This window comes from Capricornis sumatraensis, chromosome 6, assembly GCF_032405125.1.
Source record: "Capricornis sumatraensis isolate serow.1 chromosome 6, serow.2, whole genome shotgun sequence".
NCBI classification, from domain to species: domain Eukaryota; kingdom Metazoa; phylum Chordata; class Mammalia; order Artiodactyla; family Bovidae; genus Capricornis; species Capricornis sumatraensis.
Window position 1 is genome coordinate 112,671,818 of NC_091074.1, and position 24,825 is coordinate 112,696,642.

Here is a 24,825-nt window from a genome sequence, read left to right on the forward strand (position 1 = left end):
CCTTCCGTGCTCTGAGAAGCCTCCAGAAGAAGTCTTCCCTCAATCCAAGGTACTGCCCGCTCCCTCTGCCTGCTTTCTCTGATCATTGTCTGTTTCTCTTTCTCTGAGTTTGTCTTTTCTACCAGATGGTGGTACCCATCAGAGAGGGCCGAACAAGGACTCGAGATTTTATTGCTGGCTTTATAGTCGAGAAAGCACAGGGCCTGGCGCTAGAATATTCTTAGGGAGTGTCTATGGAGTAAAAATAATGATTGGTATGTTCTGTTTTGCCCTGTGATGCTCTCAAGTGATTTAGGTTTGAATTCTTTAAGCCTCACAACAACCTGGTTGCATTATTCCCATGTACACGTGAAGAAACTGAGGCAGTGCAAGTCACTTGCTCCAGGTCATTCACGTGGGAAGTGGCAGGACTGTGCAGGTTGCTTTTCTCCATTACACTAAATAGCCTACAGGTGCGTGACTTCTCCTGGTTGGGACTTTGTGGGAGGCTAATTGGGCCAACTGGGGTAATGGGGACTTCTTCCCAAAGACACTGTCTAATTGTGGGATTCTGCAGCTAATGAACCTTCCACGCTGTCTGGAAGGCTGTCTGGGCAACTCCAGCTTGTGGATGGTCCCTTCTGCCTGGAGGAAGGACAGGGGGCTCCTGGGCCCCACAAATGTCTCTGAGACTCCAGTATAGCCTTTCTGGGAAACAGGTTCCTAGCTAGGATGTCCCTGGGTTCCTGGTCTGGAGCACAGATCCAAGGATTCTCTTTGTTTCATAGGCCTAGGACCCAATCAGATGGAGCAGAACCTCATTTATCGCCAAGTGCACGGTAGACATCCTTGGGCTGTTGTTTTCATGCCTCTTGGGGGTACCAGGGAAGAGGAAGGAAGTAAGGGGCGATATGATTGACTGATATTCAGCAGTGTTTGGGAGTGCCTACTGTGTGCCAGGCTTGCGGGAGATGGTCCCTGCCCTCCCACAGCTTGGCAGCTCAGATGCCAATGCGAATATGTTGCTAGATCACACTTGGGAAATGCAGGCTCCTTCCACCCACTTTTTTTTAAGGCAGTTTAAGGAAGAGGCTCAGCCATAGCCAGACCTGGGTTTTGAGGTTCAGAGATGTGGGAATGACGGGCTTGGATTCTGGAGCTGGATGGCCTGGTTCATCTCCAGTCCCCACAGCTCCCAGCCACCCCACTTTGGGCGGGTCACGTCACATCTTTGACTTGCAGTTCTGTCTCCGGGGAAATGGGAGAAAGCTGTGAGGAAATGGGCCTGATGCTGAGCAGGATACTGGATGCCACACTTGTATTTCTTTGTGTTGCCCCACAGCAGCTATGCCGGGCTGGCCTCCCTGCACCCATTTTGCAGGTGAGGTCAGCAAGGCTCGGGGAGCTAAGAACCCTCACAGTGGGTGTCCCAGAGCACGTGTGGGTCAAGAGAAGGTTCACCTCTAGGTCCTTTGGTGCTGAAGTCCTTGCTCTTTTCTTTTTATAACATTTTGTTGCTTTGTATAAACAAGGCTCCCTGTGATGAACAGACCTATCCTCTACTCAGTCAGGAAGGGAAATTCCAGATGCCTGAGAGTGGGGTCTGGTCAGCTCGAGAGTTCTCTGCGGTTCCTGGATGTGTCTGTGCTGGAGAAAATCCAAGACCAGAGGGAAGTTCTCAGCCCAGGCCTTGGAGGGTTCTGGCTCCTCCTATTCATTCCCTCTGAGAACGTTCCTTAGCTTGATCAACGAGACCACAATCCGAGGAAAGACTCTGGGTGGCTTTCCTCAGCCTGGTGATGGCTTTGGCCTTGGGAGTCTGAGGAAGCTGGCCACCCCAGGACCAGGCCTGAAGTTTTTTCTTATGGTGTTGTTTTCTGAAAGCAGGCGAAGCTGAGCTGGCTGCTCCAGGATGAACCACGGCTCCGAGAACGGGAAGTAGGAGTCTTGCTGGTGCTGCTATGGCGTGTGAACCACAGATGGACCCTGGCGGGGCGGCTGGCCCCTTGCCCACCTCCTCCCCTGGCTGGAGTCCCTTGCCTGGCGGAAGCCCTCCTGGCTGGGGGCAAGGTAGGGTCATGACCCTTAATTCCTTCCTCCTCTACCCCCCTGCCCCTGCCCCTAGGATGCTGAGCTGGACTCAGATAGTATGCTTGAGGAGAGGTGAGTGGAAGGGCCCAGAAGTGCCTGAGATAAGGGTGGGCATTTGGGGATGTGTTTCCAGGCATTTCTGTCATTGCTACTTACTCTGTCACCGAATTCCTTAGCTTGCCCCCTGCTAGGATGCTAGAGCTCCCTAGCACTTCTCCTTGCCTCTTCCATTGTCTCTTCGTGGCGTCTCAGAGAGGTTTTTAAAAACGTACAACCTTTCTGTTTCCGTTTCTGTTTCAGCATTTCCCACTGGGCTAAGCATGAAGATCTAGCATTCACCAGCTTGCAAGGCCTGCCTTAAAGGCTCCTGCTGCCCTGGCCATGCTGCCCTGCCCCAGGACCTTTGCACCTGCTGTCCCTTTTGCATGTTATGCCCTTTCCCTGTCTCCTTTCCCCTGCTTTATTCCCTTTCATCCTTCAGAGCTCAGTTCAGATATCCCTTCCATGGGGAATCCTCCCCTGATGGCCCAGCCTAAGCCAGACCCTCTGATATATCTGCTTCTCCCTATGGCACTTAGCAGTTTGTAATTAAATTAATTCCCTGTGTAATAACATGTTGAATGTCCAGCTTCCTAAGTAAAATGTAAGCTGCATGAGGGCAGGGGCTCTGTATTGCTTTGTTCATCCCTGTGTCTATAGTACCTAGCACACAGCTTGGCACATAGTCAGTTCAGTTCAGTCACTCAGTCGTGTCCAACTCTTTGCAATGCCATGAACTGCAGCACACCAGGCCTCCCTGTTCATCACCAACTCCCAGAGTTTACCCAAACCCATGTCTACTGTGTCAGTGATGCCATCCAGCCATCTCATCCTCTGTTGCCCCCTTCTCCTCCTGCCCTCAATCTTTCCCAGCATCAGGGTCTTTTCAGATGAGTCAGCTCTTCGCATCAGGTGGCCAAAATATTGGAGTTTCAGCTTCAACATCAGTCCCTCCAATGAACACCCAGGACTGATCTCCTTTAGGATGGACTGGTTGGATCTCCTTGCAGTCCAAGGGACTCTCAAGAGTCTTCTCCAACACCACAGTTCAAAAGCATCAATTCCTCAGTGCTCAGCTTTCTTCACAGTCCAACTCTCACATCCATACATGACTACTGGAAAAACCATAGCCTTGACTAGACAGACCTTTGTTGGCAAAGTAATGTCTCTGCTTTTGAATATGCTGTCTAGGTTGGTCATAACTCAATAAGTATTTTGAATGAATGAATGAATGAATGGATGAGTGGGTGGGCATAAGCAAGTGGAGATGGCACTTTATATTGTGGCTGGTTTCTTAGATGATTTCAAACTTAAAAACAAGGGTTCCTTTTATGTCTACTGTTATTAGGAAAGCAATTCACATGTACATGCATACCAGTAGAATGAAATAAAATGGAATAATTTGCCTTCAGCTCTTTGAAGACATTGCTCCACTGGTTTTCAGCAAGCCAGTTCTTGCCCCTTTATAGGAAATAGCTTTCTGTATGTGCACACACACACATACACATGCACACACACACACACTTGTACACACACATGTTTTTTGGTAGCTTTTCAGATTCTTTTTTTTAGCTTAAGTGTGAAAACAAGGATATTTAAGTGGAGGACTTAGAGTTCTCACTTTAAGAAAGAGATGAGAGAGATAATTGCCAAGAATCCAGGAATTCATGGCTTGAAAGGGAAACAGAGATACCATCACTGAGAAAAGTCTTTGCATTGCTCAAGCAAACACTGTCCATACAGTGCAAAGAGCCAGGCTAGAGCAGCAGTTCACAGTCTCCAAGCCCGAGATCCAGATCAGGGTGGGTTTTGCACCCTGCGCTGTGCGGTGAAGGGCTGGTCTGAGGCTCCTGCAGCACAGCTGCCTGCCTCTCCTGTGCTCCTCTTTCTTTTCACTTCCCTTTCTTCCTTTCGTTTCCCCTGGTAGCACCATCCAAGCTGGTTCTCCTTTCAGAAGCCCTGTTTCCTTTCCCATAGTAATCGTTTTCCATTTTCTAGGGCTCTTGCAGGAGACCCTGGTTCAATTCCTGGATTGGGAAGATCCCCTGGAGAAGGGATAGGCTACCCACTCCAGTATTCTTGGGCTTCCCTGGTGGCTCAGATGGTAAAGAGTCCGCCTGCAATACGAGAGACCTAGGTTTGATCCTTGGGTTGGGAAGATCCCCTGGAGGAGGGCATGGCAAGTATTCTTGCCTGAAGAACCCCCCTGGACAGAGGAGCCTGGTGGGCTACAGTCTATGGAGTTGCAAAGTCAGCTATGACTCAGTGACTAAGCGCAGGGCTCTTAGAGGATGAAGTGGAATCAAGACTGTGACCCTGAGACTGTGGCTACTGCATAGGAAGGGCTCAGTCCCCGGAAACTATTCATATTTTATTTTATTATTCTATTTTTATTTCAGCCCTTATCTTCTTTTTATCTGTTTTCCCTCATTTACTTATTTTAAAGTCTAATTTTATAATTTTGCCTTTTCATATTTTATTTTTACGAAATCCTTTCTGGAACAAGGTGTGGGAAGATAAAAACCGATACAACTAAACCAGTGTGGCTTTATGGTAACTTAGGTGCTCTGACAAGCTTTTAAATGATAACAACCATAGCAGCCAGTTATTCAGCACCCATTTTACACTAAATGCTTTATTTTCATTGTCTTAATTATTTGCAGAATCTTCTGCAGTGGATATCATCATCCTCTAAGGGGATGGCCAGGAAGTAGATTGCTTCTTCAAGGTTTCTCTGTTAGTGAGAGGCTCACTTACAAATTGAACCCCAAACCATCTAGCGTGTGCTTCCCCCACTTCATTCATACATGAAACATTTATCTAGTACCTGCTGTATACTTGGCACTGAACCCAGTTCAAGGGGATTCAGTGATGTGTAAAACCCATGTGGGAGTAATATTGTTCAGATGGAGACAGTGGACTGATTGAGTAACTGGGTGCATATGTACTCATCTTCAGTGAGCATAAAGGAGAAGGGCAGTGATGGGCAGGTTTATCAGACAGATTTGACCTGGCGAGAGTTTAGAGCATCAAGGAAGACTCCTTGGGAAAGGGCTTAATGAACTGGAACACAAGTGATGACTGGGATCTAAGGGAGTGATGCCAGGGGGATGTGTTCTAGGGAGAGAGCGGGAAGGGCATATGCAAAGGCCCTGGGGTGGGAGAAACACTGCATGTCCAAGGAACAAAGGAGGCTGGAGCGGCAGGACGCAGAATGAGGCTGAGCCTTCAAGCTGAGTTTGGCAGGAGGCTAGTTCCTCTAAGGACTGGGGGAGTATGGTCACGAGGTTGGTTTTCTTCAGAGCACTGGGAAGCTATTGACAGTTACTATTTTTTTTAAAGATTTATTCGTTAGTTTATTTTTGGCTGAGCTTGGGTGTCTGTTGCCACGTGCGGGCTTTCCCTAGTTGGGGGAATGGGGGCTACTCTAGCTGCGGCGCGCGGGATTCTCATTGCAGCGTCTTCTCTTGTTGCAGAGCGTGGGCCCTGGGGCACGTGGGCTTCAGTAGTCGCAGCGCACGGGCTTGCTTGCTCCACACCAGGGATCCAACCTGAGACCCCTGCATTGGCAGGCAGATGCTTACTCATTGGACCTCCAGGGAAGGCCCCTATTGAATACTTTTACTCAGAGGATTCACACCATTTGATTTGTGCCCTGGCTGCTGTGTGAACGCACTGTGAGAGGAAGAGCAGTTGGAGAAGCCAGTTAGGAGACAGGGGTACAGGGAGAAGTGACGGGAGCCTGGGCGAGGGTTGTGGGGAAGATGCCGAGGGGTGCGTGGAGCTGGGAGAGATTTTGTTGGGCCCAATTGGCAGGGCCCAGGGATGGACTGGGTGAGGGGGTGGAGGAGCGATTGAGGGGGTGGGCAGGAATCCCCAGGAAGGTGGAGATTTAAGACTCCAGTATTGCCCAGAGCTGGGCTCTGTGCCAGTGGATAACATGTTTGTGGTTTAACCCCTTCAGTCCTGCTCCTCTTCTGAGCGACAGCTACAGAAAATGTGCTGAAATATTCAGCTTCCATCCTCGAGCGCTAAACTCTAGGATCCTAGTATCTCAGGGCTCAGCTAGCTCCAGCTTTGCCCTGGCCGCTCACCGGTGGCTCCCGGGGCCTCATGGTGAGAGAATAGCTCAGTCCTTTCCTGCAGCGTTTCTCTGCTCAGAAGGGAAGTAGGTGTGGCTTCTTTCTGCTGCCATTCCTCCCTGGGCCTGAGGGGACTGCCTCACTCTGGCTCCTGGTCTGGCTTCCCTGTAGCGTTGCAGGGCAAGAGTGAGAAGTTGTGATAAGCCTGAGTTGATGTGCTTTTAGAGGTACTACTTTCACGCAATTTATGCTTTTAAAATGTCAAGCGAGTGCTGATACACTGGCGAGGACTTGCCAATAAGTTAGTGGATTGGTTTTCTGTGGTTATTGTAACAGTGACCACTAACAGGGGCTTAGAAAATACAGTTATCCTCTTACAGTTATGTAGGTTAGGAGTCTGACACTGGCCTCACTGAGCTCAGATCATGAGATCAGCAGGGCTGTGTTAGGAAGCTCCAGGAGAGACTGTTTCCTTTCCTTTCCCAGCGTCTAAAGGCTGCCCGTATGCCTTGGCTCCTGAAGCCTTCTGCCACTTTAAAGCCAGAGTTGTTCCATCTCTTTGTACTTTTCTTCCATAGTCACAGCCCTCCTGGCTCTTCTGCAGCTGCCCTCTTCCACTTTTAATGATCCTTGTGATTGCAGTGGGCCCCTCCCCAGATTATCTGGGCTTCCCTGGTGCCCCAGAAGGTAAAGAATCTGCCTGCATTGCAGGAGCCTGGGGTTTGATCCTTGGGTTAGGACGAGTCCCCTGGAGAAGGGAATGACTGCCCACTCCAGTATTCTTGCCTGGAGAATCTCATGGACAGAGGAGCCTGGTAGGCTACAGCTTATGGGGTTGCAAAAAGTTGGACATGAATGAGCAACTAACACTTTCCACTTCACCCAGATAACCTAGGAATCTCCCTATTTCAGGCCCTATTAGACGCTTACTTTTACCTGCAGCCTTCATTGGAAGGTTTGAGGATGGCAAGTCCTTCCTTGCCATGCGAATGTTCTCAAGGCTGGAGGAGGTGATGCCGTCAAGGTCTGGGTTCACCCCCAGTCCTTGTCGCTTAGCCAGATTAAGTGTCTGTGTGCTTTCAGAGCTCCGCAGTGGCCAGGTCCTTACGGTGCTCCGGATCGACAATACCTGTGCGCCCATCTCATTTGACCTGGGAGCCGCTGAAGAGCAGCTGCAGACCTGGGGTATTCAGGTGAGTGCTGACTGTACTGTAGCCTTATTACTTTTTCCCCCATCCACCCATCAATCCACCCATCTGTCTGTCTTATCTATTCTATCATCTCATTATTTACAACATTTTTTTTTTTTTACTGGTTCATTCACTGTTTTTTTTAAATTCTATTTTTAATTTTATTTTATATTGGGGTATAGTCAATTAACAATGTTGTGATAGTTTCAGGTGAACAGTGAAGGGACTCAGCCAGACACAAGCATTTATCTATCCCACCCACCCCCGCACCAGACTCCGCTCCCATCCAGGCTGTCGCATGTTATTGAGCAGAGTTCCATGTATGATACAATAAGGTCCTTGTTGGTCATCCATTTTAAACATAGCAGTGATTCACAACATCTTTTTTAAGCACCTACCCTGTGCTTGATATGCCAATTAATTTGCTTAATAGATGTGTGTTTGAGGGTGTCCGCCCTGTGCTGGGCACTTAATCACAGCTACTCAGTGATTACTACAGAGGTGACTAGGTCCCCATGCCTGGGGTCACACACTGGGGTTTTTGTGCAAATGAGAAGACACAATGCCTGAGGAACACTTGCACTGGCTCTGGCACGTAGTAAGTGTTCAATAAATTGTGGCTTGTAAGTTCCCACAGGTGTGATTCTCACTCTTCTCATATCCTTTAGAGTGAGGAGGTCTTGACCATCACTGCCCGGGATGGATTATTTATGGATAAGGAAGCTACAATGCTAATTTTACCCTGAAGACTTGAGAATTTACTCCTTTAACACAGAATTGTATTATGGTTTTTTAGCACCATTAAAGGGAAACGTTCCAAGTTGACAGTACTCACCCCACATCAGCGTGACAGCTGGTTTTCCTTCCCACGCTTCCTTTCAGCCTTTGTACAAAAGGACATTTTCCTTAAACAGTTGTCTTCAGATGGGGTTTTCTTCACTGGTGAACAGTTTGCATATTGTTCTGCCATGCTCCTAACTATCGTCTCTAATGATTAAATTCTGTGTTCTTAAGCAGTCCGTTCTCGTAAGACCTTTATGCTCTAGGGCGTTTTGCTCGGGCAGAAGATGTGAGTTTTCAGTACCTTGGACTGTATTAATAGTTGTTGATGTAGTTTGATACTAATGCTTATGTATCAAGTGTTCACTTTGGAAGTGGCCCTGGGCTTGTATAAGCAGATAGTCAGATACAGATATCCATCTAAGTAAGAGAACGACTCTGTGTGTGGTCTGTGCTGTGCTTAGGCGCTCAGTCGTGTCTGATTCTTTGCAGCCCCGTCGACTGTAGCCTACCTGGTTACTCTGTCCATGGGGATTTTCCAGGCAAGATACTGGGGTGGGTTGCCATGCTCTCCTCCAGGGGATCTTCCCAACCCAGAGACCGAACCCAGGTCTTCGGCATTGCAGGCAGATTCTTTACCATCTGAGCCACCAGGGAAGCCCCAAGTAAGAGAACAGAAACTCCCAAGGATGTCCAGATAATATGTATACATATATATTATACATATATTTCCTGTATAATATATGGGCTTCCCTTGTGGCTCAGCTGGTAAAGAATCCACCTGCAATGTGGGAGTGCTGGGTCTGATCCCTGGGTTGGGAAGATCCCCTGGAGAAGGGAAAGGCTACCCACTCCAGTATTCTGGCCTGGAGAGTTCCATGAACTAAATCCATGGGGTCGCAGAGTCGGACATGACTGAGCGACTTTCACTCACTGTGTGATACATAAAGTGTTATATGTATTATCTTAATATGCACATCACCTCTATAAAGTGTACAGTTATTACCCTCATTTTCCAGAGGAGGAAAGTGAGGCTCAGAGAAGTGGGTTTACTTGCTCTGGGTCACGCAGTGCATGAGGGGCAGGGCCAAGGTTTGGACCCAGGGCTGGTCAACTCCAGGGCCTGCCCCTTAACCATTAGGCTCTCCTGGGGCTGTTGTGAGGTGCTGAGCCTGGGGTTATGGGGGTCCCTCTCCTGGACATCCCCCTGGGTCTCAAGCTGTCCCGTCTCCCCAGTAGGGCCCGTCCTTCTCTGATCCTGTGGTGCCATTCGGGGCTCCGTGTGCCTTGTTCTGCCTTCTCGGGCAGCCCAGGATGCACTCACCCGCCTCCCGCATGATAGCCACGTGAACTGGACCCAGGATGCTTGCTGGTGGGAAGAAGTGGGGTGTGGTTTTCTGAGGGCAACGAGTCTCTTTCCCTTGGGTGGCCAAACAGGTCCCAGCTGACCAGTACCGGAGCCTGGCTGAGAGCGCCCTCTTAGAGCCCCAAGTGAGGAGATACATCATCTACAACTCGAGGCCCATGCGGCTGGCCTTCGCTGTGGTAAGGAGGGCGGGGTCCCCTGAGACGCTGCTGAATTCAGTGCCCTGCCTTGCAGCCTGTGGGTGCTGGTAACGGCTTTAGGGGCTGGTGGCCGGGCCGCCTGGGAGAGAGCAGTTCCCACGGCCTTGGGTTTGGTGTAGCAGGGGGTTTATGGGGGAGAGTTGTTACCAGCTCCTCATGTAAGGGGTGGACGGCAGGTTCACTAAGGACAGAGGCTGGGTGACCGGGAATCTGCAGACCCACCCCCAAGGCCCCAGTCTTAGCATCTGGTCTTGTGAAGACCTTTCTGCTCTCTGGGACTTGGTTATTTTATTGACCTTTATAACAGCTACATGAGGGAGGTATTATTATCCCCATTTTATGGATAAAGAAACTGAAGCTCAGAGAGGTGCTATAACATGTCACGTCCACTTAGCATTTAAAGGATCAACATGGGCTTCTGACTCAGATTCATCTCACTCCCAAGCCCTGCCCTTTTCTGTTTTATTTAAAATCAGAGTAAGCAGGAATTTGGAATACCTGTTCTAACCCCTTGCCCTTCCGTCTGCTTATGAACAAGGAACAAGGGCCCGTTCTCACAGGCCCCCACACCCGCATTGGTCTCTGTCTGGCACTGTGAGCTCTCTAAATCCGAGGAGGGTGTCCGGAGTGGCCAGAAGGTGGCCCTGGGAGTGGAGCTGCTGCGCCCAAGGACAGGTGTCCCTGACCATGCCCTTTCTCTGGCTTCTCACAGGTGTTCTACGTGGTGGTGTGGGCCAACATCTACTCCACCAGCCAGATGTTTGCCCTGGGGAACCACTGGGCCGGCGTGCTGCTCGTGACCCTGGCTGCCACGAGCCTCACCCTGACTCTCGTGCTCATCTTTGAGAGACACCAGAGGAAGGTGAGCCCTCCGGGGACCCCAGCCATGCTCCCTCCAGAGAGGCTGTACCAGCAGGGGAACCCCAAGTCAGACTTCTTCCGCCTGCTTCAGAGAATTTCCACAGCTGTGAAACTTTGCCCTGGCCCATGTGCCCAGTGACTCAAAGAAGTCCAGTCACACGTGTGATTAGGTCCTTTCTGTTTTTCCCTCTGATCCCTGTGTATTGTTTTTTGGGAGTGGGCTGTGTTTTGAGAGAGTCTGGGAGTGGCAAGGACGGCCCTTTGAGGCGACTGAGCCCTGCCATGCACCTCCCTTGCCTGTGTGCTTGCGATAGCCGTGTGCGTGGGTGGACTCCAGCCTCAGTTGACAGTTGCATCTCATTTCATCTCAGTAGCGACCTCTGAGGCCAAGAGTGGGTGATCAGGGAGTTTAGGTAACTTGTGCCAATCCCAGTCTGACTGGCAGAGTTGGGAGTTCAAAGCTTGAACCCTCTGATTCCTGTGACTTCATTCACAAAGGAGATTGATACCTCCTGGCTTAATGTATGGTTGGCTAACTGTCTTCTGCTTCTTCAGCATCAGTCTTTTGTTACTGTTGAGTGCATCATATGGGGTAGGTCATCTATTAAATGCTTTACAGACCTTAGCTCACAGAACCCCCCAGTAAATCTCTGGGTAGAGTCTTTTACATTCATGTTACAGGTGAGGTACTTGAGGCTCCAAAAGGCCCGAGGAGTAGTCTGAGGTCATGCTGCTAATAAATGGCAGAGCTGGAATTCAAAGCCAGGAGCTCAGATTCCAAGCCCTGTTCTGGACCAATACGCAGGTGCACTGGTGCTCTGTGGCTGTACCAGATAACCATAAATGTAGTGGCTTAAAACAATGGTTTGCTTTACAGTTCTGTAGTTTAAAAGTTCTGACAGGGCAGGGCTGTCTCTTCTCTAGAACCTCTAGTGGGGAATCTTTTTCCTTGTCTTTTCTAGCTCTGGAGGCCTCCTGCGTTTCTCGGCTCATGGCCCCTTCCTCCATCTTCAGGGCCAGCAGTGGTGGACTGAGTCCTTCTCACATTCTGGACTCTGAGTCTTCTCCCTCCCTCTCCCACTTTTAAGGCCCCTTGTGATGACTTTAGGGCTTCCCTGGCTGCTCAGATGGTAAAGAATTTGCCTGCAATGCAGGAGACTCAGGTTTGATCCCTGGGTCTTTGGGCTGTCTAGGTCATCTGGGCCAGTCTTCCTATTTTAAGGCTAACTCATTAGCATCATTAATTCCATCTACCACCTTAATTCCTCTGTGTTATATAACATAAATTCACAGATTCTGTGCGGTAGGATTTAAGCAGCCTTGGGAGGTCATTATTCTGCCTACCACACCTCCACTGTCATTCTTTCTTCTTTTTTTAAAAAATATTTATTTGTTTATGTTTGGCTGTGCTGGGTCTTCATGGCTCCACGTGGCTTTCTCTCGCTGCAGCGAGCAGGGGCTGCTCTCTAGTTGCAGCGCATAGGTCCTCATTGTGGCGGCTTCTCTTGTTGCAGAGTACGGGCTCTAGAGGGTGGGCTCAGTAGTTGTGATCCTAGGTTTAGTTGCCTTGCAGCATGTGGGATCTTCCCGGACCAGAGATCGAACCCATGTCCCCTGCATTGGCAGGTGGGTTCTGTACCCCTGGATCACCAGGGAAGCCCCTCCACTGTTCTCCTAGCTACTTTAGGAAGCTCCCCAGCACCTGACGCAGAGGTGGACTTTGAGACCTTTAGTAAACACTCTACTCTTGCCTGACTCAGGAGGAGAGGGCAGGATGTGAGGAAATGTAGTCAGGGTTTGGGGTATGAATTCCATTTAGCGCCTGTGCTCACAGGGACGAATAGGAACTTGATGGCTCAATCATTCTGAAAGGATCTTTGTTGAGCTTCAAGATGAGGCTGACAACATAATGCTGCCCTTGGGCTCCGTTAATGCTTTTATGGTCTTGTGTTTGGCCTATAAAAAAATAAATTGAACTGGCTGCTTTTGCAACAAGAACCTTCTCTTGGGGAGGGGGAAAATGCTAAGTGTTCTGCTTTATCAGGGGCAAGTAAGGGCGCCTGGCAGGTGCTTCAGGGAGGCAGTTCGGGGAGGCCTGCTGTGGGTTTCTGCCCCCTTCCTCCATTTCTTCCTTACTCAGCTGGTGTTTTTGAAGGCTCAGCAAGGGCCAGAGGATGCGCTGGGCATAGGGCAGAGAGATGAACAGAACTGTGGTTTCACTCGTAGGTGCAGCATGGAGGCCCCAGGTGCATAATGACCCTTCTGTCGTCACTGTTTTTCGATCCTCCAGGATCCTTTACTTTCTAATATGGCCATCATGTAATGAGCACTTTTTATGTGTCCTGTATTTGGGGCCTGATATCTATGCCTGACAAGGAGGCAGGATACCCCTACCATTTGCTAGCCCTACAACCTGGGGTGACTTATTGCTTAACCTCTCGGGGCTTTAGTTTTCTCATCTGTAAAATGGGATGATAATTGTAGCTCCTCATAGGATTGCCGGGAGAACTAAATGATGTAATAACGTGCAGCATGCCTGTGTAATCCTACGCACACACACAAGTGTAATCCTACTTGTGTGTGTGTGTGTTAGTTGATCAGTTGTGTCTAACTCTTTGTGAGACAATGGACTGTAGCCCGCCAGGCTCCTCTGCCCATGGAATTCTCCAGGCAAGAATACTGGAATGAGTTGCCATTCCCTTCTCCAGGGGATCTTCCCAACCCAGGGATTGAACCTGGGTCTCTCCCGTTGCAAGCTGATTCTTTACCATCTGAGCCGCAAGGGGAGTGCATCATCCTACCTGGTATTGCATAACTCTTCACTAGTGGGGAAACCAAAACTCAGAGAGGTTAAGTAACTGGTCTCTGGTCACACAGCCTTCCTTACGTCTTCCTTGGAGCCTCAGCTCAAGGACTTCTTTCTTCCCAAATCCCTTGTCACTCAGGACCGTGCAGATCCCCCTCCCTGAGTGTCGTCACTCTTACTGTTTGTGTTCAACCTGCATCACACAACATCCTTAAGAGCCGCAGCATTTGTACACACTGCTTTGGCTTCCCCCTGTTTGGGAGAGGCAGGAGCCCCTTCAGTCCCCTCCTCCTGCAGATACCTGTGGCATATGACTGTGTCCTGGGCACTGGGTGAAGTGCTTCACACACATAGTCTCAATTCAATCTCACCCCCTTCCTAAGGGCTGGGGACACTTTTTGCCCTTATTCAGAACTGGAGAAAGCGAGACTCAGAGAAGGGACACAGTTGACCAGGACCACACTGCCCAGAAGTAGTGGAGCTGGGCTTCACCCCAGGCTTGTGGAGACTGTTGAATTTATTGTCCCAACAACCCCACAGTCTGTTGTATAGGGGAGACAGTGGCTGTGTCTTAAAGACCGAGATTGTCACGCGGTGTCTCGGGCTGGGACAGTGCGTGGTTATTGCCTGGGCCCAGGAGCGCCCCAACAACATGAAGTTCAGGCCGTGAGGCTGGTGTTTGTCTTCTAGGCCAACACCAACACAGACCTCAGGCTGGCAGCTGTCAACGGAGCCCTCCTGAGACACCGGGTGCTGCTGGGGGTGACGGACACGGTGGAAGGCTGCCAGAGTGTGATTCAGGTACCGTGTCATCTAGCGACCCCTCCTGTGGGAGCTTTGAGGCCAGGCTCCCCGGGTCTGTGCAGTGTCTGCCCGGGTCTGCCAACAGAGATGGCATCAGCAACCCTTCCTTCCTCCCAGCTCCTGTGTCTCCTCCTGGAGACTCCCCTCTGGGCGGTCAGCAGCAGCCTAGAACCTCCACGAGGCAGGGCTGGAAGGACAGTTTGAAGGAAGCCAAGCTACATTCCGCCTTCACCATTTATTCAGCAGAGAGATGGGGTCTACCCTGTTTCCAGCCCTCAGTGTCCAGATGAGGTCCCTGGAGAGGCAGGTCAGACCCCGAAGGCCGTGTGCCCCTGGCTTGGTTGTTTCCTTGGCTCCAGGGAAATGTGAGATATGAAGTGACCAGGAGGTCACGCAGTGCGTCTGGGACCCAGCCGGGCTGGATGAGGCTCAGAGCTCCTGATCCCGGCTGGGCTCTGCCAGTGGGGTTGGTGCATCTCCTCAGTCAGTGTCACACCTGCATCTCACCCAGTGGGAGCCCGGGGTGGGGGTACAGGTGTCTTTGGTAGGAAGCCCATTGGGCACATGACCTGTACATCCCCAAAATATTTACTGAGAGCCCACCATGTGCCAGGCACTGTTCTAGGTACTGAGGCTATGGCAGAGAACAGACATAGGCAGATCCTGAGTGTACGAAGCACGCCCGAGTTGGGGTAGGATGTAAAGGGATCTTGCTTGACACCAAGGGTGAACTTGATACTGGTAGGTCAAGTGTGATAGTGTAGATCAGGAGCTTCTTGAATCTGGGGATCCTTTCAGCCTCATTTATCTCTAAATCCTCTTTTATCATTTGGTACAGAGGAGCGACTTGGCAAGTGTTAGTTGAATATATGGCTGGCTGGCTGGACTGACTAAGGAGTGGACACATCTTTTAAAAAACCAGGTTCTTTCAGTTGCAAAGTAGCATCTTGAGACAGGGTGATATAATATCTTGGATTTTTGGGGGGGGCGGATGTGGGGCATGGAGGGGTCCAGGGTGAGTAATGGGTGGGGGTAGAGATGAAATAAGAGTAGCATGAAGAGATAATCACTGAACCAAGATGCTGGGTAACTGGAAGTTAATGACTTCCTGTGCTCTTCTTCTGTGTTCATGATAAAAAGTAAAAAAGGAATCCAGATGTTCCTTTGGGGGTGAGGTATGGGAGAGATGTGACCTTGGGTCTCACCAGGAAGAGGGAGGCCCAGGATCCAGAGGAGCGGGTCTGTGCCCAGGGGCGTGGGCCAGGTGCCAGTGGTTTCTTGCAGAACTCGGGTTGTGATGTGTGAACATGGAGGACTTCCACCTCGCTGAGTTTACCCCAGCCTCTGGGGGACTGTGGAGGTCGAGGTGGAAGGGGAGGTGATGGCGAGGGGGAGGTGATGGCGAGGGGCAGGCAGACTTCTTAGCCGCTCCTGCCCCCAGAGCCCCCAGGTTGATGACCTCTGACCTGGCCACAGACAGTGGAGGTGAGAGCTCTGAAGGGTTTCACTCGTTTGATTGTTAGATTCCAGACAGAAGGGCATCCCAGCCACTGGGGATAGAGGGGGTACATGCATGTGTTTATCCCAGGTGGATATGTGATGTCCAGGATGGTCCAGAGTTTACCTGGGATGTTCAGTGACTTGAGAGAGATGGGGCTTCAGCCATTCGGGACAGGGTTTGACAGTTTCCAAATTTCGCACACAAAGCCACTTGTCTGCCAGTCATCCAAAGGGGGTTGGCCATGTAGGGGAACTCTGAGAGACAGCAGAATGGCTCCCATCTGAGACCAGGCTGAATCTGGTCATCTGCAGAAGGGCGGGCCGCGGGGAGGAGGCAGGGGTGAGGCCCGTCTTGGGGATGGAGAGCTCGAGGTCCGGCGGGCTCTGTCCTCTGTAGTCACGACTGTTTCTCTCCCCAGCTCTGGTTTGTCTATTTCGACCTGGAGACCTGTGTACAGTTTTTGTCCAATCACATTCGAGAGATGAAGATAAGCCAAGAGGTAAGTAAGATACCTTAAGCGAAAACCAAAAGAAGAAAATAAACCAGGAGGCTAAACTGTATAGATTGCATTATCTTGGTGTTGGAAAAATGTCTAAGGAAAAAGTTACTTGGAAGGGAGAATACCTCTGTGGAATCGTGGCTGTTTTTGCCTAGGATGTTATGGCCATTTTTCTCTTCCTTTTAAACTAGTTGCATTTGCCACATTTCTTATAGTGAACATTTATTTTAATTATAGTAATAGTAATAAATAACAATAGATTTCATTTATCCCAACAACAATGATAAAGATTCTGGCAGAGGAAAATATCGTATATTTAGTTGACTTTCCCTTGTTCAGAATCTTCAGTGTTTTGAGGAAGAACAAGGAGATTTTGCTTCACATACACAGAATCAGAAACTGAGGCTCTGAGAAGGCCCAGAGCCAGCTGGAAATGCTGGATTCAGAGCCCAGCCCTCCCATCCTCGAGCTCTGTGCTTCTTTCGTGGGACCCATTTTCTGGGCCCCGAAAGTGCTACAGTTGGTCTTGAAGTCAGGATTGTGGCTGAGCCCTGATCCAGCGAAGTTAATCCCTGTGTGGCTTAGGAGAAGGCCTTTGAGCTCAAGTTTGCTCATCTGCAAATATGGGTAAAGATTCCCATGTCCCAGGCTACTCTGAGGAACAGATGAGAGCATGGAAGGAAAAGTGCTTCTGACTGTATTTTTGCAGGAATTATCTGATGTCTCCAATGTGGCTCAGCTCCAGGGTCTCCTGAGGTCGGCATCTCAATCTGTAGACAGTCCACCCATCCTCTGTGGGTCTGATGCTTAGCTAGCCACCTGGCCTCCTACATCCACCCAGCTGAGGACACCACAGAGCCCCTCTCTGTTTCCTTTGCAGTCCTTGCTGAGAAGCAGATTGAGCCAGCTGTGTGTTGTCATGGAGACTGGGGTGAGCCCCACAGCCGACGAGGGGCCGGAGAACCTGCTGGAGGAAACTCCTCTCCTGCCTGACCGTCCGGGTTCCACGGAGAAGCCGCTCCTGCAGACTGAACTTCGCCAGCTTGTTCCTGAGGCTGAGCCGGAGGTAACAAGCACCTGGGCCAGTCAGGGCCACCCTCCTTCACCGAGTGTTTGCATAGAGTCCGTGCCTGGCTCTCAAGTTCTACTGTAGATTCCTGGTGACGTGCCTTTACTGAGTTGGTCAGGACCATACACCTCTTCCAGCCTACTAGTTTTTTAATATTTTTTTTCCTCACTGCAGCAGTTTAGAAGATAGCTTAGAGGAATATAAATATAAATTTTTAAATATAAAATACTTACTGGGTACCCCCCCCCATTTAAAAAATATCTTGGTATTTTTTTGTATAGTTCCATGGGATGTGTAGTTGTGTGTTGATGGATGGTAAGCCTACCTCAACATGAGCATGTTGATAAATATTTGGGTCATTTTAAAATCTGTTTATCAACCAATCTATCATCAATTTATCTATCTCCTTAAATTGCAGTTGGATATTGAAATCTTATGTGCATCTCTGTTGAATTCCATTTCCTCCTGCTCCAAAGTTCTGTTGGGTCCTGCTAGCTAAGCTGTTTGTTTGGCATGGCTAAGAGCTGGTAGACCAGAAGTCTGCTAATATGGTTTGCAGCTTGTGGAACCCCCTTCTCATCATGAGGACAGATGGTTTGGATAACATGCAGCGAGGGGTGATCTCCGGCAGGGTGTGATACAGGAGAACACTTGCCTTTGGTTTTTTGCCGATAGATTTGGAGATGAAAAGTCTAGCCCAGTCCAGACTTTCCCTTTTGCATGGATGGGGAGTGGGGAGCCTGGAAATAGGACCATTATAAGAGAAAATGATAAATATATTAATCTCTTCAAAGAGCTGAAAATATAAGGTCACATTCTTTCTTGTGCATGCATGTCTGGGTTTATGTGAAATAGCCTATTAACTATGATGGGTCTTTTAAATGATTTTTTTCAAATTCATTCAAACCAATAGTAATACAATTTCCTGTCATGAATATCAAATCTCAGTGTGTGTGCACATGTTTTTAAAGTAGCTGCCCTTACAATGTAGTGAGGGAAAATACAATCTATGCCCAAGTCTCAGCCTGGGCCAGACTATCATATTTCAGGAGGAACCCAGTGTGTGTGAAAGGCAGATAAATAGTTATAATGACCTCTTACGTTTTTATAGATTTTTGTCATGCATAAAATTCTTTAGCATTTCCTCTAAAATATGGGTTACTTTCCCTTTTTTCCTGTTGGGTGAAATAAACTTCCAAGGGGTCAGCTGACGTACCCAAGGTCACATAACAAGGGAGAATATGGCATAATCCAGGGCGGAAACCAGCCTATGATTTTCAGGAGGCAGATTTTCTTGTTGAGTTTCTTTGCTTATGTTAATCAATTTTAAAGTAAATGGGTGCAAAGCTCAATCTGAATTAGTAAGTGGTAGGCTATTTGATGTTTTCAGCATTTTTCTAGTACAAAGGATAACTCTAAGGAAACACTGATCCAACACAGCTAGTTTCTGCTTTTTGAATAATGATAATGATAGTGATATTGATGGCATTTATTGAGTACTGCACACTGGGCTTTCTTTCCATTTAATAAGTTCCTTTAATAAGTCCTCACTCAGAAAGATGTTTCAATTTTCTGTCTTTTGCTGCTGAGGAAATGGCTCAGCAAAGTGAAGTGACTTGTTCCTGGTCTGTCCCATGGTGGCTGAGCTGATATTCCCACTTGGCCCTTTTAATTCAAAAGCCTATTCTTGATCCTTAACTGTACCGACATAAACAGCCTGGGTGTAGCCCACACCTTATTGCATTGCCTTCAGACTGGCTGCAGGTGAAAGATCTCTGAAAGAGGAAAATAAATATAAAATTTTAAATAAAAAATACTTATTAGGTACCCCCCTATTTAAAAAATATCTTGGTATGTTTTTGTGTGTAGTCCCATGGGATGTGTAGTTGGTGTCGATAGATGGTAAGCCTACCTCAACATGAGCATGTTGATAAGTATTTGGGTCATTTTAAAATCTGTTTATCAGCCAGTCTGTCATCAATCTATCTCCTTAAATTGCAGTTGGATATTGAAATCTTATGTGCATCTCTGTTGAATTCCATTTCCTCCTGCTCCAAAGTTCTATTGGGTCCTACCATGTAAGCTGTGCCGCACATAAGGAGCTAGAGCATCTTCCCTGAAACCCCAGACAGGTGGATGGAACTTTGGAGACCAAATGTGTTAATAAGAGCATGCAGTAAACACAGTTTTTCCAATTTTTTTTTTTACTTAAAATTTTTTCCACCACAATAAAATATACCCAGTATTAAATTTCCCACCATAATTCTTTGTAAGTATATGATTCAAGGGCATTTAAGTACATACTTGGATGCAATCTCAAAAACGACAGAAAGATCTCTGTTCATCTCCAAGGCAAACCATTCAATATCACAGTTATCCAAGTCTATGCCCCAACCAGTAATGCTGAAGAAACTGAAGTTGAATGGTTTTATGAAGACCTACAAGATCTTTTAGAACTAACACCCAAAAAAGATGTCCTTTTCATTATAGGGGTCTGGAATGCAAAAGTAGGAAGTCAAGAAACACCTGCAGTAACAGGAAAATTTGGCCTTGGAATGCGGAATGAAGCAGGGCAAAGACTAATAGAGTTTTGCCAAGAAAATGCACTGGTCATAGCAAACACCCTCTTCCAACAACACAAGAGAAGACTCTACACATGGACATCACCAGATGGTCAACACCGAAATCAGATTGATTCTATTCTTTGCAGCCAAAGATGGAGAAGCTCTATACAGTCAACAAAAACAAGACCGGGAGCTGACTGTGGCTCAGATCATGAACTCCTTATTGCCAAATTCAGACTTAAATTGAGGAAAGTAGGGAAAACCACTAGACCATTCAGGTATGACCTCAATCAAATCCCTTATGATTCTACAGTAGAAGTGAGAAATAGATTTAAGGGTCTAGATCTGATAGATAGAGTGCCTGATGAACTATGGAATGAGGTTCGTGACATTGTACAGGAGACAGGGATCAAGACCATCCCCATGGAAAAGAAATGCAAAAAAGCAAAATGGCTGTCTGGGGAAGCCTTACAAATAGCTGTGAAAAGAAGAGAGGTGAAAAGCAAAGGAGAAAAGGAAAGATATAAGCATCTGAATGCAGAGTTCCAAAGAATAGCAAGAAGAGATAAGAAAGCCTTCTTCAGTGATCAATGCAAAGAAATAGAGGAAAACAACAGAATGGGAAAGACTAGAGATCTCTTCATGAAAATTAGAGATACCAAGGGAACATTTCATGCAAAGATGGGCTCGATAAAGGACAGAAATGGTATGGACCTAACAGAAGCAGAAGATATTAAGAAGAGGTGGCAAGAATACACGGAAGAACTGTACAAAAAGGATCTTCATGACCCAGGTAATCATGATGATGTGATCACTAATCTAGAGCCAGACATCTTGGAATGTGAAGTCAAGTGGGCCTTAGAAAGCATCACTATGAACAAAGTTAGTGGAGGTGATGGAATTCCAGTTGAGCTGTTTCAAATCCTGAAAGATGCTGCTGTGAAAGTGCTGCACTCAATATACCAGCAAATTTGGAAAACTCAGCACTGGCCACAGGACTGGAAAATGTCAGTTTTCATTCCAATCCCAAAGAAAGGCAATGCCAAAGAATGCTCAAACTACCGCACAATTGCACTCATCTCACATGCTAGTAAAGTAATGCTCAAAATTCTCTAAGCCAGACTTCAGCAATACGTGAACCGTGAACTCCCTGATGTTCAAGCTGGTTTTAGAAAAGGTAGAGGAACCAGAGATCAAATTGCCAACATCCGCTGGATCATGGAAAAAGCAAGAGAGTTCCAGAAAAACATCTAATTCTGCTTTATTGACTATGCAAAAGCCTTTGACTGTGTGGACCACAATAAACTGTGGAAAATTCTGAAAGAAATGGAAATACCAGACCACCTGACCTGCCTCTTGAGAAATCTGTATGCAGGTCAGGAAGCAACAGTTAGAACTGGACATGGAACAACAGACTGTTTCCAAATAGGAAAAGGAGTACATCAAGGCTGTATATTGTCACCCTGCTTATTTAACTTCTATGCAGAGTACATCATGAGAAATGCTGGACTGGAAGAAACACAAGCTGGAATCAAGATTGCCAGGAGAAATATCAATAATCTCAGATATGCAGATGGCACCACCCTTATGGCAGAAGGTGAAGAGGAACTAAAAAGCCTCTTGATGAAAGTGAAAGAGGAGAGTGAAAAAGTTGGCTTAAAGCTCAACATTCAGAAAACTAATATCATGGCATCTGGTCCCATCACTTCATGGAAATAGATGGGGAAACAGTAGAAACAGTGTCAGACTTTTTATTTTTTTGGGCTCCAGAATCACTGCAGATGGTGACTGCAGCCATGAAATTAAAAGACGCTTACTCCTTGGAAGAAAAGTTATGACCAACCTAGATAGCATATTCAAAAGCAGAGACATTACTTTGCCGACTAAGGTCCGTCTAGTCAAGGCTATGGTTTTTCCAGTAGTCATGTATGGATGTGAGAGTTGGACTGTGAAGAAGGCTGAGCACCGAAGAATTGATGCGTTTGAACTGTGGTGTTGGAATAGACTCTTGAGAGTGCCTTGGACTACAAGGAGATCCAACCAGTCCATTCTGAAGGAGATCGGCCCTGGGATTTCTTTGGAAGGAATGATGCTAAAGCTGAAGCTCCAGTACTTTGGACACTTCATGTGAAGAGTTGACTGATTGGAAAAGACTCTGATGCTGGGAGGGATTGAGGGCAGGAGGAGAAGGGGACGACAGAGGATGAGATGGCTGGATGGTATCACTGACTCGATGGACGTGAGTCTGAGTGAACTCTGGGAGTTGGTGATGGACAGGGAGGCCTGGCGTGCTGCGATTCATGGGGTCGCAAAGAGTTGGACACGACTGAGCGACTGAACTGAACTAAGTACATTCACACTGTTGTGCCACTATCACAACATCCTCCTCGTAAACCTTTTTATCTTCATTGTTCACCATTGAAACCACATACCCATTAAAATACCAACTCTCTTACCTTCCCCTGCCCCTGGGAGCCACCATTCTACTCTCTGTCTCTATGAATTTATTGCTCTGTGTGCATCCTCAGTGGTAAAAAATCTGTCTGCAACGCAGGAGACCCGGGTTCAGTACCTGGGTCGGGAAGATCTCCTGGAGAAGGACATGGCAACCCACTCCAGTATTCTTGCCTGGAGAATTCCATGGACAGTGGAGCCTGATGGGCTACAGTCCATAGGGTCGGACATGACTGAGCAACTAACACACACACACACACACACACACGTGCTCAGTCACTCAGTCTTATCTGACGCTTTGCAACCCCATGGACGGTAGCTCACCAGGCTCCTCTGTGTATGGAATTTTCTAGTCAAGAATACTGGAGTGGACTGTCATTTCCTGCTCCAAGGGATCTTCCTGACTCAGGGACTGAACCTGGGTCTCCTCCATCCACAGGTGGATTCTTTAGCACGGAGCCACCTGGCCTTCCTGAATTTATTGCTGTATGTGCCTCTTTTAAATGGAAACATACTGTGTTTGTCTTATGTCAGATCCTTTGTACACACACCTCTGCGTGAACAGGCCTTTGGCCTCAGCCAGCAAACCAGCACAAATACGTGACCAAGGTGAAATGATGCATTGTAGTTTCTTGGAGAGAAACCTGCTCCTCTCACATGCACGAGGGCAGGAAGTGAAGGCAGGTTCCCAGTGGGACGGGGACGGTCCCCTGACGCTCTTAGGCTCAGCTTTATTTTGCCCCTAAATATCCAACTGAGTCAGGCCCTAAACCCCACTTTCCCTGGATCAGAGCATCCTTTATTTTCTCTAGGGGGCTCACACAGCATAGAGGAGAGAGGCGTGATCTGGTAGCCGTGATAAGCACTTTTAATATAGGAGTACTAGTTTGAAGTAATACAGCAGGTACTACCTGTGTAAATTGAAGAATCTGCCGTCATAGGGATATTCTCCCAACCCTGCCTCCGTTTACTGGTGCTACTCTTCAGGTGCATTACCTTGACCTTGTGTACTTTACAAAATCACTTGAAACTGGAAGAAGAGAGAGAAAGAGACAGCGTGTCTCTGTGTGTGTGTGCAATTGGCTGTTATAAGCTAATGGTAATTTCTGTAGTGCTCCCTAGCTTTTTTGTGCATGAAAGTGAAAGTGAAGCTGCTCAGTCGTGTCCGACTCTTTGCAACCCCATGGACTATATAGCCTGCCAGGCTCCTCCATCCATGGGATTTTCTAGGCAAGAGTACTGGAATGGGTTGCCATTTCCTTCTCCAGGGGATCTTCCTGACCCAGGGATCGAACCCAGGTCTCCCACATTGCAGGCAGATGCTTTACCGTCTGAGCCACTAGGGAAGCTTTTTTGTGCATATTATCGCCTATTAGCAGTTAGGTTACCCACCTTGGAGATGAGGCAATTGAGACTGCAGTAGCCCCACAGAGCATGAGAGCTGGAGTTCCGGACCCATTCAGGCATCTTGCAAGAGCCCTGGCTGAGGGCCTGGCCAGGTTCTTCTTAGTGAGTGTCACTGCTGGACCAGTGTCAAAGCCAAGGACCACTTGGCCTTCTCCTCACTCTTTAGCTACTTCTCTGTGGCGCTCACTCTGCCCCCTTGCCTCTTCCAGGAAATGGCCCAGCAGCTGCTGGCAGTGTTTGGTGGCTACTACATCCGGCTCCTCGTGACCTCTCAGCTACCCCAGGCACTGGGGACACGACACATGGACTCTCCAAGGATTCCATGCCCCTGCCAGCTCATAGAAGCCTACATCCTGGGCACGGGGTGCTGCCCATTCCTGACCAGGTGACCTTGGAACGAAGGTACTCCTCTTCCTCCAGGACTGAAGGTGAGAGGACAGGGAGGCCTTGGAGCCCCGGGGTGGCTGACGGCGAGGCTCTGGGGTGCCTTGAGGCTGTCAGTCATGTCAGCACTGGGGATCTGGTGTTCACTCCAGGACCCTGCACCAAAATGGCTTGTCGACAGTCCACGCTGACCCCTGGCCTTTGCAGAAACCGATGGTCCCACTCTGAGCTACTTTCTGTGCTGCTTAGAACCGTTGGCATGAGTGGAAGGGGCCCCTCGCCCATCCCTTTCATTGTCTGGTGAGCCCCGAAAATGTGAAGATGACCAGATGGGGCTGAAAGTGGGCCCAAAGCTTGCTCTCAGGCGATGCTCCGGTCCTCACCTGCTTCGTGTCAGATGGAGACTCAGGGAGGACGCTGCTCTGTGTGGCATTGCCTTGAGCCCCTTAAATTATAAGATGCCCCCTTCCCAATCGGAAGCAAAGAAGTAAATTCTCAGAATGTTCTCCACTTTTAAGTTGTTCTTGCCCTACATTTTGTGAAAAACGATGTCACTTGGGCTTGTCTGCTAGCACGCAGGCCTTCAGGAGACAGAAGGAAGAAACGAACAGCATGTAACTACTGATGAGAAGGTGTGGAAGAGACCGATCCTGTCTGATCAGAGGACTTACTTCGCTCCAAGGCACACGTGTCTGTGGGCGTGGTCTCACCGCAGACGGAGAACGGCAGTCCTGTTCCCTCACACTGAC

General features: G+C 48.4%; 1 protein-coding gene across 1 annotated transcript; it reads left to right on the plus strand.

The window, feature by feature from the left end:
- TMEM268 (transmembrane protein 268) lies at window positions 1-24,408 on the plus strand. Its single transcript, XM_068974593.1, has 10 exons — window positions 1-49; window positions 1,864-2,049; window positions 7,275-7,384; window positions 9,599-9,706; window positions 10,440-10,589; window positions 14,085-14,195; window positions 16,118-16,198; window positions 17,079-17,264; window positions 23,902-24,120; window positions 24,229-24,408. The coding sequence occupies exons 2-9, from the start codon at window positions 1,941-1,943 to the stop codon at window positions 24,079-24,081; spliced, it is 1,035 nt and encodes a 344-aa protein (XP_068830694.1). The 5' UTR covers window positions 1-49; window positions 1,864-1,940; the 3' UTR covers window positions 24,082-24,120; window positions 24,229-24,408.
- The last annotated feature ends 417 nt before the right edge of the window (window positions 24,409-24,825 follow it).